The 15493-nt window shown below is 39.2% G+C and overlaps 1 protein-coding gene across 2 annotated transcripts; it reads left to right on the top strand.

Annotated features, from left to right (window-relative positions):
- Position 1: 1 nt before the first annotated feature.
- LOC118410951 (prosaposin-like) lies at positions 2-15488 on the top strand. 2 transcript variants are annotated; one of them, XM_035812924.1, is made up of 23 exons: positions 2-184; positions 2218-2348; positions 2847-2921; positions 3372-3434; positions 6650-6709; positions 7212-7289; positions 7520-7594; positions 8408-8470; positions 8936-8995; positions 9274-9360; positions 9689-9763; positions 10536-10598; positions 10906-10965; positions 11376-11444; positions 11686-11772; positions 12030-12092; positions 12373-12432; positions 12598-12780; positions 13072-13261; positions 13373-13515; positions 13853-13933; positions 14099-14188; positions 14716-15488. In XM_035812924.1, exons 1-23 carry the CDS (start codon positions 139-141, stop codon positions 14749-14751), a joined length of 1938 nt encoding a protein of 645 aa, XP_035668817.1. In that variant the 5' UTR covers positions 2-138; the 3' UTR covers positions 14752-15488. The 2 variants fall into 2 exon arrangements, with proteins under 2 accessions (XP_035668817.1, XP_035668816.1); XM_035812923.1 differs by having other exon boundaries at positions 9686-9763.
- Positions 15489-15493: the final 5 nt, after the last annotated feature.

Raw genomic sequence — 15493 nt, 5'->3', positions numbered from 1 at the left:
CCCCACCTTCGTATATAACGGAGTATAACGGATGGTCCCGAATCAGCTGACACTGGAGCACGTGACACTGAGTAACGCCGTGTACCAAAGCAGAGATCTCTGTTCCTGTCTGCGATATCTCCAGTTATAAAGTTCACCATGGCTCGGTTCGGACTCCTCTGCACCTTACTGCTGTTTGGAACAGGTGAGAATATACAAAAAGACGACAAGGAACGTGTTATTTTTAATGCAAGGTTTCGTGTATTTGCTTTATAGCTATAGCTCCTAGCGCGAGCGCAAACTGCGTAGCTCAGCTGTAAAATAGGTTACATGATTTCTGAACTCTTGGCTGATAAATGTTTTGGACTATGAACTCATCACCTCGTGATTCCGTCGCCACTGTCCTCGTGGCTGTGTCGACGTTCCACAGAGCAGTAACGTGTTACCCAACTTACCTGACATTTTTGAGCAATACTGAATCGTTAAAACCTAAAGGGAACGTTTGTTGTTGTTGGCCTTGTCCTTTATATCCTTTATGTGTGGTGGGTTCTTTAACGCGCTTGAGGTGTGGCTTTCATCAAACAGAGGATCTCCATTTAAATTTTAACGTCCTGTATGAGGGACATCCCTAGCCAAAGCTATATACTGCCCGTATCTCTCTTGGGTTGTCTTGTACGTATAGTCCTATAACAAAAGCTCTATTATGTTAGATGATGGATGAATATTGTAATTGGGAACCAACAAAAACCATCAAAACAGTTTTGGAATGAAATACAGATTTTTTTGTTTGTTACTGAAATCCAGTATCTTTTGTTGTACAGCACAAGTATATGAGAATAACTTATGAAAATAGGGAAGGGAACTGAAAACCGCACGGTCACCGAAGAAACAGGAACAGCTCGTTTACCATTTATGTTTCTAGTTTAACCCACCTGGTGAAACGTAAATTTGCATGTGTATTGGAACCCCAATATTACATTAGTATGGTAATAGCCTGACATACTCATGCTTTTAAGTTTTAGCAACATCCCACTGGTCAGGCCTCCCCTGGGCCCAAGTGGCCCCTAACAGCGATAGATTGTGTTGCACAGACTAGTATTACTCCAACCTGGTTGGCCTTGACAACTTCAAGGTTAAAGTAGATTTCTATCCAGGTGATAAACAGCTGATAAATGCAACCTAGTATTTTGTTATTGTCAACAACATCATTGGATGCCAACTTTTTACATGATATTAAATAACACATGGATTTCAACATATACACAAGTTACTGAAAATAATTGAACTGGCCATTGGGTAAGCACAATAAATTGAAGTTATCATTAGCTTTAAAGATTGGGTCGGAGAACAGGTCATCTCAGTAGAAAGTACAAAGTGTGTTGTGTGCAAATCTAGTAAAGTCAGAGTTAGGGTCAGAGTACTCAGCACTTAGGCCCGCTTTTTTAGATAATTTACTAGTACATAGTTGTTCGACTGCTGTTGTCCGTTGCATAAATGCTGTTGTTCAGTACATATAATATAACCAGATTCTGCCATATTATTACCACATGTGTTACGCCAAATGGCAGTTTTACTGGCTATGCAGACACAGATACAGAAAGATCATTTGAATATTGTAAAGTAGCACATGACTTTTTGTATGTTTGGTTATCTATGGGTCCAAGAAACCAAAGGTCAAAAAGTACAAAGTACACGAACAAAGTTCGTTGTCCCATAGGTCACAATATCCTATTAAGCTCTATTAACATTTAAAGTATGGGAAATGGATATATTTCTGGTTCTTGACATAGTTATTATAAGTACATGGTACATATAATGATACAGATTGTAATTATTACTTTATGTTTAGCTTTACATTTTAAATGTTGGCTATAAAGCCTTTATTTCTTAGCAGGTAAACACTGTTTGTGATTAGGCATAAAATGCCGGTTTTTATACTTTTATACAGTAAGTATAAGCTGTGTAAGAGCAGATTGGTGCACTCATACTGGGAAGCACCAAATATTTCCAGTTCTTTGATATCCTGGAGGTGTTGCTTTCCTCAAACATGGGGTCTCACCGTCTCTGGCTTTTCATTCCATCTGGGAGGACATCCCTAGCCGCAGCTAGTTACTCATTTTCACCTGATTTGAGGTCCCAAGGCAGCAACATTTGGGACAGATGGTGATTGGAATCCAAAACCTTGGGACTTTTATCAACAACCTTAACCAAAAGACTACCTTGCCACCTTTTTTTCAGCATATGGACTTCTGGGTGAGCGACGTTGTAGCTGGGGCCCTGGTTACTGGTGCAAGGGTATCGACACTGCCAAAGAGTGTGGGGCAATTGACCACTGTGCACAGGCTGTATGGAGCAAGCAAGAGGTCAAGGTAAGATGTCGATCTCATGTTCAATTTCTTTCGAATCATTTTACTATCTTGTGAACTGGGCTGTCTCTGGGACCCGTCCCTTTGTCCCTCAATGGAAATTCAGTTGTTGGGACGCTAGGAAATTTTCTGCCTCAATAATATGAACTTCATAACATGAAATTGTTAAAAATGTATTGCCAAGTTCCTTTGTTGATGAAAACCTGCAATTTAAATGTATAACGGTTACTAATACTATATTTCAACTTTTGCCATCACGTTATAGAATGATTCCATAGCCTTGCACACATCCATCAAAATGTAGAAATGCAAAATAATATCCAAATAATTCCAATGTTTGTTGGCCATGCAGCCACTCCGTCATTGGCTATATTGCTAATTTCTCTTCTTACATTGGTTCAGCTGCTAATTGTGATTGACTGTCAGGATAGGCTTATAGGTCTCATTATTATTATGACGTATATGTTTGTCTCAAATGTCTCCTGTTCATCTTTACCACAGAGCGATGCTGTCTGCGACACCTGTGAAGAAGTTGTTGGGTTGGCCAGATTGGTCGTGAGCCTAAATGCCACAGAGGTACATATTGTTCAATAGCTGCTTCTTTTTTTTGTAATGTATTGGATGTAAATCCAGTACACCTTTATCTGCAGGGCAAGTTATAGATCTATCCTGTGCTTTAAAAACACTGGTATTTAGGGTTGTCAAGTTGACAGACAGTGGTTTCAAATTGCCATGAAAATATTGCAGTTTGAAGCTACAGTCTGTCAACTTGGTATCCCTAAGTATCGCGTATTTAAAAAGGGATTGGCAACACATCATACCAAATGGATTTGAACGCAGGACCTCTTGGTCATGGGCAAAACACCCTCTCGTTTAACCACAGGACCCCACTCTTGCAATGGTTGTTGGAACTTGTGGCTTTAGTGAAGTGATGAAATAGGAAAAAACTACATTCATTTAATCATGGTATATTCATCAAACATCATGACAAACTGAAGCCAACTTCATTTTGTTTTTTTCTTTTAGGAAGAGATTCTTGAAGTGCTGGAGAATGCCTGTACTGTCCTGCCAGATGCATTGAAGGATACGGTCAGTAACACTTCACATCTTAAAGGAGCCGTAATCTGCAGAAGGGGGGTTTATGTTCCAATATACTATTTATCAATGTATTATAATAACATCTTTATTCATGAGATAGCCTATATCCGTTGTATTTTAAAAGGGGTGTATTGGGCTATCAAGTCATTTGATGGTGGTTCCAAACTGTAACATTTGGAAAATATTGCATTCCAAGACTACTGTCTACCACTTGACAGCCCTAAATAACCTGTTTTCAAATGCAATGGATGAAGGAGAAGTACTGGTAAATAATCAGCCAACGTTTTTTTTCAGAATTCCAACTGTAATGAACTGCATATCCTTCAGTTGAATATTTTCAGCATACATGTAAATGCAGGGCGATCGCAAAGGCCAAGTTCAACACATAAGACAGTTTTTTTCTAATTGGCCCCCAATTTTTTTTTGTTACCTAACTTTGTTTAGGTTTTGTCAGGCACACTATATTCTGCCATAAGGCCACAGCATGTAAATTTTATGGAAGACATCAGCGTCCGCATTAATTTTCGCCTGATTTCAGAAAAAAAAACGAGATTTTTTTCTTCTGCAAGGATGGTCAACATGACGATAAAGTACCAAAATGAGCAAATATGTTGTGTTGTAGCCTAATAATTGTACTTGTAGAAGTGGCACATGCGAGGTGCCCAGGACTGTAGTTGTAGAAATGAAACTTATTGGATAGTTGTAAAAGTGACTCCAATATGGAAGCCACGAGTGTGGTTACCAACTTTGTTGGTGATGCCAGTCTAGCACACTAGTGTCACTTTTACCACACCAGTTCATGTCTTGAATACAGGAATGATTGTATTGTTGGCTCTGTTAACATGTTTGGTCCCTTTAAGTCTTGTTACAACATTCATCACACTTTATGATGCCTATTTTTGAAAATGTAGCCATCTTGTATTTTTTCACCCATCTTGTTTTTTTTTGCCCTATCGCACTATTTTTGCAGTCTGCAGAGGTTGTCATCCATAAAACTTGCTGTGGCCTAAGCCAAGGTTGCTAATATTACAGACATGATGAGTTTGTGTTAAAAAAATCATGAAAACTGTAACATCTATTATCATAATCAGTGTTTCCGCCAGAGGGGCGTCCACCCGTCCAATGACGCTCTCATTTCGTTTCGACGGCTTGAACGCAACCGGAGGCCGTCCTCATGAAAAAATTGCGACCCACATTTTGCCGAGAAATCTGTACAAAGTCGATAAATGTAAACCGCAGTTTTGTGTTTTGTATTGAAGCTAGAGGCTTAGGGGACGCTGTCCACAGTCAGAAAGCCGCTCACTGTTTGTTTTGCTATTGTTATGGTTGTTGACAATGTGTGTCGGCGGCCTTTCGCATACAATCACAATCAGAAACATGTGCCCACCGGCCCGGGTGCTCGGCACGGGAAAACCCCGACCTCGTTCAAGTTCATTATCGGCAACACAGCGGAAAAATAAAGTGTTCACATAAGAGGTGCTGGACGTAAAAAACATCAAGTATAACTTTGGTTCCTTTTGATATGAGTTTTGAGTCCGCAAAATCTCCGAAAACGGAGAACGGCAGAAATTTTCGGGATAAATATGCTCAAAATGGCGCTCGAGAGCTTGTTGTTTATCCTGGCCAATCACAGCGCTAGTTTCCCATGACGTCGCTAGCTTTTCCAGATCTCGCGAGAAGTCACCATGGGAGATTGCGGGATTTCGGCCGCCATTACGCTCATTGCCGCTGATATAGGATAGACGATGTTTTTTGTCATTTCTGAACGCAAATTTCTCGATCTATGGAAGGTTTTAGATGATTTATAAGTATATCACAACATAAAATACAATATATACAAATGTTATTTCTTTTTTGAAAGTCCAAGAACCGTTTCTGGAACTTTTTAAAAGTAGTAGTACCCGTTCGGTGCGGCATACCGGTACGCAGCACATTATCAAAACATCCTTGTTGTTACGGCACTGAACTTTATCGGACGTTAGTTGTTTTGTTTTTTCTTGCGACAGTTAACCGTTACAATTGAATTGAATTTTCGCGGTTTTACAATTAAATTGAATTTTCGCGGTTTTCGCGCCCCAAGGTGGACGGCCTCCCAGCTGAGGTCTGGCGGAAACACTGATCATAATACCGGCACGTTTACGACGATTTCTCTAGCCATACTGATTTGACAAATTGTCAACGCATCATTTTCTCCAGTTACATGTTGCTGTTATAGCTTACCCTTCAAATCAATTCAGCAGTTTTCTTTTCAAAATACACATCTTCTGTGTAACTTTTCTGCCACTCTTGTCCTGCTAAAAGCGTAATATCGTAATTGTTACACGCCGCGGAATTACACGGAGAACGGGCGCGTGGTTGGGAGGGGGTACAGAATACCGGCCGGAAGAAACATGGCACAATTAACTGTCGCTATGTACCTTTATACACCCTCCATGTTCCTTCCTTTTATGTTAGTAAATGCATAAAACATAAACCTGCATGAGCAAACAAAATGTCATGAGAAAACGGACGTATACTGTCAAGAATTTTCATTTAACTTTTGCCCGTCACAACCGCTGTGACGTAACACTTTACTGCTAGCGTAGATATAAAAATGGCGGGAAAATGGCTGCGTACGTTCAATTTTGCCCATTCAGTCGTAGATCCGGGCTATTATGCAACGGTTCTTCACACTTTTACATGAGTTGTAGGTCACCAACAGAAATTCAAGATTGCTGTTGAATCATGTTCGTCTTGTGCCGTGAGCATGTGTAATTATGATCTACAAATCTGGCAATGAATGTGACAGTGTGTTCGTCCCACAATGAGCTGCCTACCCCGAAAAAGATACTGAAAACTTTTGGCCTTGTTGTCTTCGAATGCATTGTAATCGATGCTTTGTAAAAGATGTATTGGACACCTAGATGTCTGAAGTGTGCATACCTCAGAAATAACTATTGTTGCATGTGTAGATCTCTTTAAATTCCATTATTTTTTATCGGCCGGTATAAGTCTTACGGCCGGTATTATGCCAATGTATGTTAAACCTAAAAAAATCATTAAGCATTTAAAGATCCACAGTTAGTCAAGGAGTTGAGTCTGCCTTAAAAAAGCATGAAAATTGTATATATAAAAAAGACTGTAAATATTTCAAAATCCATACTTAGTTAAGTAGTTTGGAGGGGTGTTTATTCTGGTTTTGATTAATTTTCTTGTTTTCCAAACAGTGCAAGACCCTGGTGGAGACATACGGCCCTGAAGTCATACAACTCCTGAAGTCTGAACTAGTAAGGAATGTCAACAATGTCTTTTCCAGTGGCTGTTGTTTTCAAATATCCTAACAATTTAGTCACTTTCTTGGCTCAGGTGCAATAATGTTGGTCTGAGATTAAGTTGGATACTGTTGTTCAACACATGCAAATGTAGTTTGTCTCAAATTTTCAGTCCTTATTATGTCGACCTTCTTCAGGAGTGTTGTAGATTCAATTACTCTGAGCATGTGACCAAAGGGACACACAGCTCAAGGAATGAGTTGTAATTGCCCCCCACAATTGGACACTCGACCAAGATTGAGGCCAATATTGCTTGCTGGGCAATTAAGATTTATTACTCAAGTCATGAGTCACTAAGGTCAGATGCTCTGAGTAATTGAATCAACATTATTCCTGAAGTAGGTCAACGGAAGAGCCAGTTGAAAGTTTGAGGTGAGCTACATTTGACTTCGTCATGGAATATACCAAGTTGAACACAGATGAGCTTTCATGCTTATCTTGTTTTTTTCGTGAACAGGACCCTAAAGCAGTATGCCAAGCTCTGAAACTGTGCCAAGAAGGCAAGGCCCTGCCCAAAAAACCTGCTCAAGATAAGGTAAAGTACATACTTGTACAAGATATGTTTGACAGCTACAAAGCTGACAATGGCATATTTGAAATGTAAGGAACCTCATTAGCATTAACCTCCGAATTTTCCATGCACTGCAATAGCAATATAAGTTGACATCATTGCAGTTGGTACTCTAGCTGATAGTATGGCATGCGTTAAATCATATTCTTTCAATAGTCTGCTTACTAAGAAGGTTTTCTTCTCCTTTTCTGTAGTTCATAGATCTTTGTCCAGAGTGTGAACTTGTTGTGGGCAAGGCCAAAGATCTGGTGGACAAGAACTCAACAGAGGTTTGTTCTTATCCTACATCAGGGCTCGAAATTCATTTTTGGGATAAAGTGCACTAGTGCACCCAGCTTTAAAAATTGGGTGCACCAAAAAAATTTTGGGTGCACCACTTAACTTTAAGTAATAACCTAATAACAAAACTTACTTAAAAGCTATCAATCTTAAACAAGTACCATGACAGACATTTTTATTATCTTGCTAACACTTAGATGTCAAGAATATGATGTATAGATACTAGTATACTTTGATATCTTTACATACATAAATGTATGCACAGGGTGCACCCACAGAAAATAATTGGGTGCACAGCTCCAATTTTGGGTGCACTATTTCGAGCCCTGTACATGCATACCTTTGTAAATACCTTTGTAAATTATTGTCTCAGTCATGTGGGGTCTCCAAAATTTTCTTGACAAAAGGTAGACATTCAGGAAATGAGATACAGTCAGACATTTTAGAAAATATCTCCTATCTTTCATCTGAGTAACTGAACAGAACTGGGAATCCAACAGCTACTGTTTACATGTCGAACTTTCCACACTTTGGACACTGCCCAACCACTTCTGCAAGACAACATTAGCTCTGTACTCAAACAACAGTTTATTAGTGTACGATCGTGTCATGTCTTGACCATCTTGCAATTGCATTGTCTTCACATTGTGGGTGGTTATGTACCAGCAGATGCTGTCTGAAACGTCTAACCATTTGTAAAACTTATATTGGTTGACGATAACTTTTGTATTGAATACTTTTCTGTTTTTCTTAAGAGATCCTATTATCTAGCCATTTTTCCAACTGTTTTCTTCTTTTTACAGCCAGAGGTTATTGACTTCTTGAAAGTGCATCTGTGCGAACAGTTGGGTGCCCTTGCAGCTGCTGTAAGTTAATGATACTGTCACTGTTACTGTTACAGAAACGTTTTCACGCTAATGATAAAGTTCGTTTTTTTGCACTATGTTCGTAATGATTGTAATTGACCCGCCTATGTAATCAACTGTGGCTTGGTCATTGATACAATTGCCTGATGATCAGTTCACAATGTTTTAAATTACTTTTTTGATTTGCCATAATTTTACTATTTCACCAAACAAATGATCATTAAATAATTTTCTTTTGATCTCTCCCATTTATTTTGCAATAACAGGAGGTAATTCAAATACATTGTACTTGGTTTTTCATGCTTTATTGCTTTTAATTTTTTTTTTTTTTATTAAGGAGATGTGTTTGCAGTTTCTTTTTAGCCTTCTGCTTTGGTTGTAAAATACACATGTCATGTGATTTTATTTTCACAGATTGTCTATTGTCTGATGTCAGCATTGACTTTGGTGTATTTTTGTCCACAGTGCAACACTACTATGGACACTTATGGGCCTATCGTGTACAAGCTGCTGGAGCAGAAAATTGTAAGTCTGAAAATTAGTCAGTAGTCTCCGTTTTCTCATCTTTTTTGCAGTTAACAGAATATATCTGATTTGTACAATTTACAATATTGTAGAAATATTCTGTTGGAAAAAAGTTGATGTATGTGCAGATGTCAGCCCAATGATGTATATATCAACATGGCCTTACTCATTCAGAGGTATTTATGTGCCTCATGTCAAGTAAACTTTTTTGTCTATAGATAGATGTTCCTGCCAATACCCATGCCATCAATGGAATTTTTTCTCTAATATCTTTATAGGATCCTGACAAGATCTGTAAGGCCATCGGCCTGTGTAAGAATGCTACCATTGCCTTGGTGCAGAAGCCAATCAAGCCAGTCAAACAGGTGAGTTTGTTGTTTTGGTCACATGGATGGTTCATAGAGAATACAACTCGTTGCAGTCTGTATCATCTGAGGTACCAGCCCAACCACGCTTCAGAGCGCCCGGCTGCTGAAGGCTGTAGGGCATTCTGACCTGCTGGAGGGCTGGGACCGAGGGTGATGTTTGATACCATGTTGCATGTTATATTCACCTGAGAAAACACACATTTCAATGCAAAATCTGACAGAAGTTGAAAAATGTCATGTCCTCAGAAAAAAATAAAAAGAACATTCAGTACTCTCTTTTGAATTTGGAATTGACTGATGATCATCATTGGGTTTTCCACAGCAGCCAAATGACTTGTGTGATGACTGCAAACTGGTCATGACAGAGGTTCAGGCCTTGATCAAAAACAACAAGAGTGAGGTAGGTTTGTTATACATTATTATCTTATGGTTCTGTGTGTATTTCATATCTGATTCAATGTCTCATATCCCCCATTCAATTAGAGGCTATGACCGTTTGCTCAATGAGGCCACACCGATTTAATTTCTTGGTGCACGGATTCGCTCGCTCCAATTTTTTGGAAAAAAAATAAAAAATAAAAATTACCACTCAGCAAATTTACACCATTAAGGAAACTATTCACCAACTTTCTGGTGTAGCAAATTGGCCTTTACATTATAAGCTCCTTAATATGTGGGTATTATTATTGCAGTTATATTTTTCATTCATGAAGAATGGGGCAAACATAAAAACTGACACTACTTTTGTAATTTTCAATGAACAGGTGCTGTTACTGTACAGTAATAGTGTTTTTGTACCTTTTTCAAGCTGATGTTTTGGATTAGCCCTTATCTTTACCACAACCATTATACAATTTTTATTTTTATTTCGCCCTCTCGCTCCATATTTTCTATGAAAAAATCCGTGAACCAAGAAATTAAATTGGTGTGGCCTGAAGAAGCAAAAGGATGAATTTTCTCTCTCTTTTAAAACCATACTTTTTATATCATGGATCACATTCTTATTATGAAATCAACTGTCACATAATTGCAATGTTGGTTGCTGTAATGTTGCACAGCTATTGGTGTCTACTTGAAAGGAGGCCTCATCAATAATAGTGTATTTTGAAAAAAAATTGCTGAATTGAATTAAAATGCTCAAGCTCCCAAATATGTTTTTTTATTTTCCACAGGCAGAGGTGATAGATTATCTGAAGGTACATCTGTGTGAAAAGCTTGGTGGTCTGGCTGCAGAGGTAAGCCATTGTGTCATATACTAGCTGGACATCAGTTAATTGACTAACTCTACTTCTAGCAGGCTGTAAGGTCCCTCGATGCTTGATGACCAACACCTCTAAGTCAGAAGATTTGGGAATTTCATATTGATCATCTGGGGTGCAACCAAATTCTTTTCTTCTTTATATGATATTATGCAAAAATCGATTCCGGCACTAATGCCATTCATGAAATTCACTTGCTGTGGCCTAAGTGTATATTTGTAAAAAAAGTAGTACATTTGTGAAGCAAATATAATCAGATATGCTGTTTTTTGTTGCTCCTCAGTGCAACAGTACCATGGACACATTTGGACCAGTCATTTTCCAGTTGCTAGAGTCAAAGTTGGTAAGTCGGAAGATCTCAACCTCAATCTGTAAGGCCTAGGGTAAAATGTTGTGTTTCTGGACATGGTTCTGGAAATATTGGGGCCAATAAGTAGGGCTTCTTTCTCTTTTTTTCTTTAGATTTTGGCGAAATAATCCAACAAGGGCATTCTGGCACTGTAAAACTAAAATGCAGCAGGTGCTGCCATTTTGAACATCATGTTGTGATTATTCACATGAAACGTTACATTGTACAAGCGCATTTGATAAAGCTAGGTACACTGTTCACCTGAGTCTAGAGTAGAAAAAAACAAGTGTAAAGTGCCTTTCCCCAGGGCACAACATTGGGGCCTGCCAGGGATTCAAACCCAGAATCTTTAGATTGATGCACACACCTAGCCACAAGACCACTCCTCTTTATCTATCCTATAGGATCCTGATGCCGTATGCAAAGCCATAAAGCTGTGTCCTACATCTGACTTCATCGCAAAGCTGCAAGAGGTGGGTCAAACTACATTTGTTGTTGTCAGCTGAACTGTTATGTATTCTCCAAAATGCACATTGTACCTGAGTGTGTAGTAGCATGTTAAGTTTGTGATTTCTGAAATCATACTTGTGAATACTATCCAATGTTCAAGTATATTTTATGTACAAGTATGTTGACATAATAACAAGAGTCTCCTGGGTAGTACTTGCACTGTTTGACCACCCGATTGTTCAAAGCTGTTAACTTTGGGTACAGATGCAGAAGGGACCAAACAGCATTTGTGATGACTGTGAGGAAGTCATGCAGAAGGCCCAGGACTATATTTCAGACAACGCCACACAGGTAGGTTTGCACACATCTTTCAGTTGCATTAAGAATATTTAAGAAAATTATTCACATGCAAAAATGCATTGAAAAACATACTATGGAGTAGAAATAAAGATTTTTCTGATTGACATTTTTTTCTTGGTGCTTTTGAATATCACTTACTCTAACTTTTGAAATATGGAATGTTCATTGATATGACTTTTGCAATGTTAGATATTTTATAAGAGGATTCTGTAAAATCATACAGACATGCTTCTCTGTACTTTTTCCAGGCAGAGCTTATCAAACTTCTGAAGGATGACTTCTGCACCCTTCTTGGTGGTTTGGAGGCAGAGGTAAGTTGTTAAAAGTAGGATTTAGCATACCAATTGACTGTGAATTCTGCAGCAGACACTTTTTGCCTTCCTGTACAGTACCTTCATCAATTGATTGATGTATTTTTGTGTAGCAAGGGAAACTAGACATCTTGCTGAAATAAGCTTTTGACCAAAAAGACAGTGCTTTTTATGGATTGTTGAATTCCCCAGGTGTTCACCTTTGTCCTTAAAGAATTTTGGACTTTAAACTGATTTGCCATTTTAAAAGTTAATGATTGTTGTTGTTGTATGTCTACAGTGTGACAGCCTGATGGACCAGTATGGACCAATCATCTTCAACCTCTTGGAGCAGGAACTGGTGTGTGGATTTCTTTTCTCATTCACTAATCAATGCATACAACTGTGTATGAGCACTGTCATTGTTTCATTATTTGAAACATATAGTAGCTATTTTACTTTGTATATGATATAGGTTACCCCACAGATAAAGGTGAACTAGTATTAACAGGATGCTATTTGACAGGACCCAGAGAAGGTGTGCCAGGCTGTTGGCTTCTGCCCCTCCCTGAAGGCGCTGAGTATGGCTAAGCTGAAGCCTGCCAAGAAGGTGGTCCAAACAGAGAAGGTGGGACAGTCTGTGGGATGTATCATCTGTGAGTTTGTCATGCAGATTGTGGATGAAGAACTGAGTGCTAACTCCACTGAGGTGAGAACTTTTCTGATTATTTGTATCAAGATTTAGTTCTCTACTTGTGTGACATTTTTCACTTCAATCGCCACGAAACAAGGCTCATTGTGAGCAACTCAAATGTTTCAGGTTATACTAATTGGATTTTGATGACTTGATACTGTACAATAGTATGTAGCACATGTAGCGCATGCTTACATACAGTAGATGCAAATTTCATTCTCTAGTAGATTACATGGGAATTAGCTGTATAACCTCACAAACCTTGTCTAACACTGCATGCAAAAATTTTCTATTTTTTGTAATCAGAAAGAGATCACTGATGCACTGGACAAGGTATGCAGCCACTTCCCCGACACCATTCGTGATGAGTGCACAGACTTTGTGAACGAGTATGGCCCTGCTGTCGTCCAGCTTCTGAAGCTGGAGCTAGACCCTCAGCGCATCTGTTCCACCATCGGCCTGTGCGACAACTCCAACTCTTTCAGGCTTCTGAAGGGTAGGTATGATACAATAGTATTACAATAGGAAAAAAATATTGTTTACACCCCAAGTCTTGGTTGGTAACTCAGGTGCATGAAGATGTGACTATTTCTTTGTTCCCCATCAGGTATGGGATCAGAGCTGTGCCCTGTGTGTAAGATCCTGGTACAGTATGCAGACAGTTTGCTGCTGGAGAACTCCACAAAGGCAGACATCAAGGCAGTGGTGGACAAGATCTGCAACTTCCTGCCTTCAAGCATCAAGACAGAGGTGAGAGTTGTTCCATATGCTTTTCTTGTTGGTATGTTGCCGTTGAAAATGTTTGAGATGTCCCTGTAGCTCAGTTGGAAGCAGCCTCATAGCTCCTGGTTCCAATTAGTTGGTAACTGGGAGACCCTGGTTCAAATCCTGGGAAGGGCATCTCGGTTAGGGCTGCACCTGGAATGGGTGTACAATGGGGGTCCTGTAACAGTTGTTACAAGAACACAATATTCGAGATATTGTTTTATTGTATTATTTTGAACTATTTTCAGCCTATGTCTTGACATACATCTGCAGTTATTTGCTTCATGAAATAATGTTGTGTTCTATATGACTACCCCCACAGTGTCATACTGTGGTAGAGCAGTATGGTGATGCCATCGCAGAGCTCATGGAGCAGGCTCTGGACCCAGACTTTGTCTGCACGGTAAGAAAAATGCAAGACTATCGTGTTTGTACGTCTAACTTGTGAACGTGAAAGAAGACCATGCATTCATTGTCAGTTGTCATGATGAAATGTTTAGATACAAGTGGTTTGCATGGTAGTAGAAATGGTTGAGCTGACATGCCCCCTTTCCTTGTGTTGCTACAGAAGGTTGGAGCGTGTGACAGCGAGGACAGCCTGTGCAGCCTGGGGCCTGGCTACTGGTGCAGTGGGATGGAGCAAGCCAAGGCCTGTAATGTAAGTCTGTTCATCGGAATACAATATACAATACAGTCAAATCTGTCTACTTAGACTGGTCATGGGACTTGAAAGGGATGTCCCTGTGGCTCAACTGTTAGCAGCTCTCACAGTTGATCTCCTGGTTCCTACAAGAAGTTGGTAACTGTCCCATGGTCAAAACATCTTAGTGGGGGCTGCACCATCTTTTGTAAAGGATGTAAAATTTGGGTCCCTTGTTTGAGGAGGTGCCTCAAGTATGTTAAAGGGGAAGGTCTAACAACCCCTTCTTTTAAACATATGCCCTGCTACAGAAACAGGTGAATTTTTGTCCATCACAACAAGAAAATTTCTGTTCTAGGATGGAGGGACGTAGCCCGAGTGTTCGTTAACTTACAAGGGAAGAGTACATTTTTGTAGGGGAGCCACGGTAAACAGACTAGGATTACACTCAGGCTAGGAGGAACAGGTCCAGGAGGCTTTAGAGCCCTACTTTAGATTGAACTTAATAATATGTTCTGCTGTTACATGTGTGTTATTTCTTTCAGGCTGTGGAACATTGCAAGACCCACTGGTGGAACTAACCATCAGACCTCCTGTGCTGGTGACAGAAATCCAGCCACAACCTAATCATCAATGCAATGCTTGCTCATATTAATATTTCTGCATCTGTCAATACAATCTAGTGAAGCTCCAGGAGTATCTTGTGTTTCATATAATATTGTAAAAGAACTGTCAATGACAAATAAAAAATTAAAAGTTGTTATAGAATTATATATGAAAATGTACCAGAAACCCATGGAAATGCAGAATAAGCCAGACTAGAACAGCCCTCTTGACAACTTAAAGATCAAACACTTCACATCACCACTTCTCTTGCCACTTCTAGTTTTTTCCAGGTTGTCTGCTTTTAACTGATTTATGAATTATAGTAGTAGCAGATATAGACAATCAGCTAGCTTAACAATATACATAGATGTAAAAGTCATTCATCTGTAATAGTGAAGGAATACTAATATAAGATGTATGTGGAGTGTTGTAGATTTTTTTGGCTATAAATAGTATAATGCCATCTGGATATATTGCTTATGGATATAGTCTTGTTTGTGATTGCAGTGTTAAGAGAACTCCTTAAATTTGTACCACTCAAGATCTGAATTATCAGAATTATGTTGTAATACTGTATCTGCAGTTTGGATCTGTCAACAAATATAGAGCTCCTGGTAAAGAAATCTTAAGGTTGCAACTTTTCATTTCACTGCTCCAAAGATGTAAATGTTTGTATCCTGACTTTTGGAATGAATAAACCAGGAAGACCTTCCATAT

The sequence above is a fragment of the Branchiostoma floridae genome, chromosome 3 (assembly GCF_000003815.2).
Source record: "Branchiostoma floridae strain S238N-H82 chromosome 3, Bfl_VNyyK, whole genome shotgun sequence".
Taxonomy (NCBI): domain Eukaryota; kingdom Metazoa; phylum Chordata; class Leptocardii; order Amphioxiformes; family Branchiostomatidae; genus Branchiostoma; species Branchiostoma floridae.
The sequence above is the reverse complement of the archived record's forward strand: the minus strand, read 5'-3'. Positions and strand labels throughout refer to the sequence as shown.

Excerpts from the sequence above, each read along its gene's own strand:
- LOC118410951 (XM_035812923.1), top strand. The coding sequence starts at position 139 with ATGGCTCGGTTCGGACTCCTCTGCACCTTACTGCTGTTTGGAACAG. Across the intron at positions 11,773-12,029 it reads TTTCAGACAACGCCACACAG|GCAGAGCTTATCAAACTTCT; the intron begins GTAGGTTTGCAC and ends TACTTTTTCCAG. Across the intron at positions 13,516-13,852 it reads CTTCAAGCATCAAGACAGAG|TGTCATACTGTGGTAGAGCA; the intron begins GTGAGAGTTGTT and ends CTACCCCCACAG.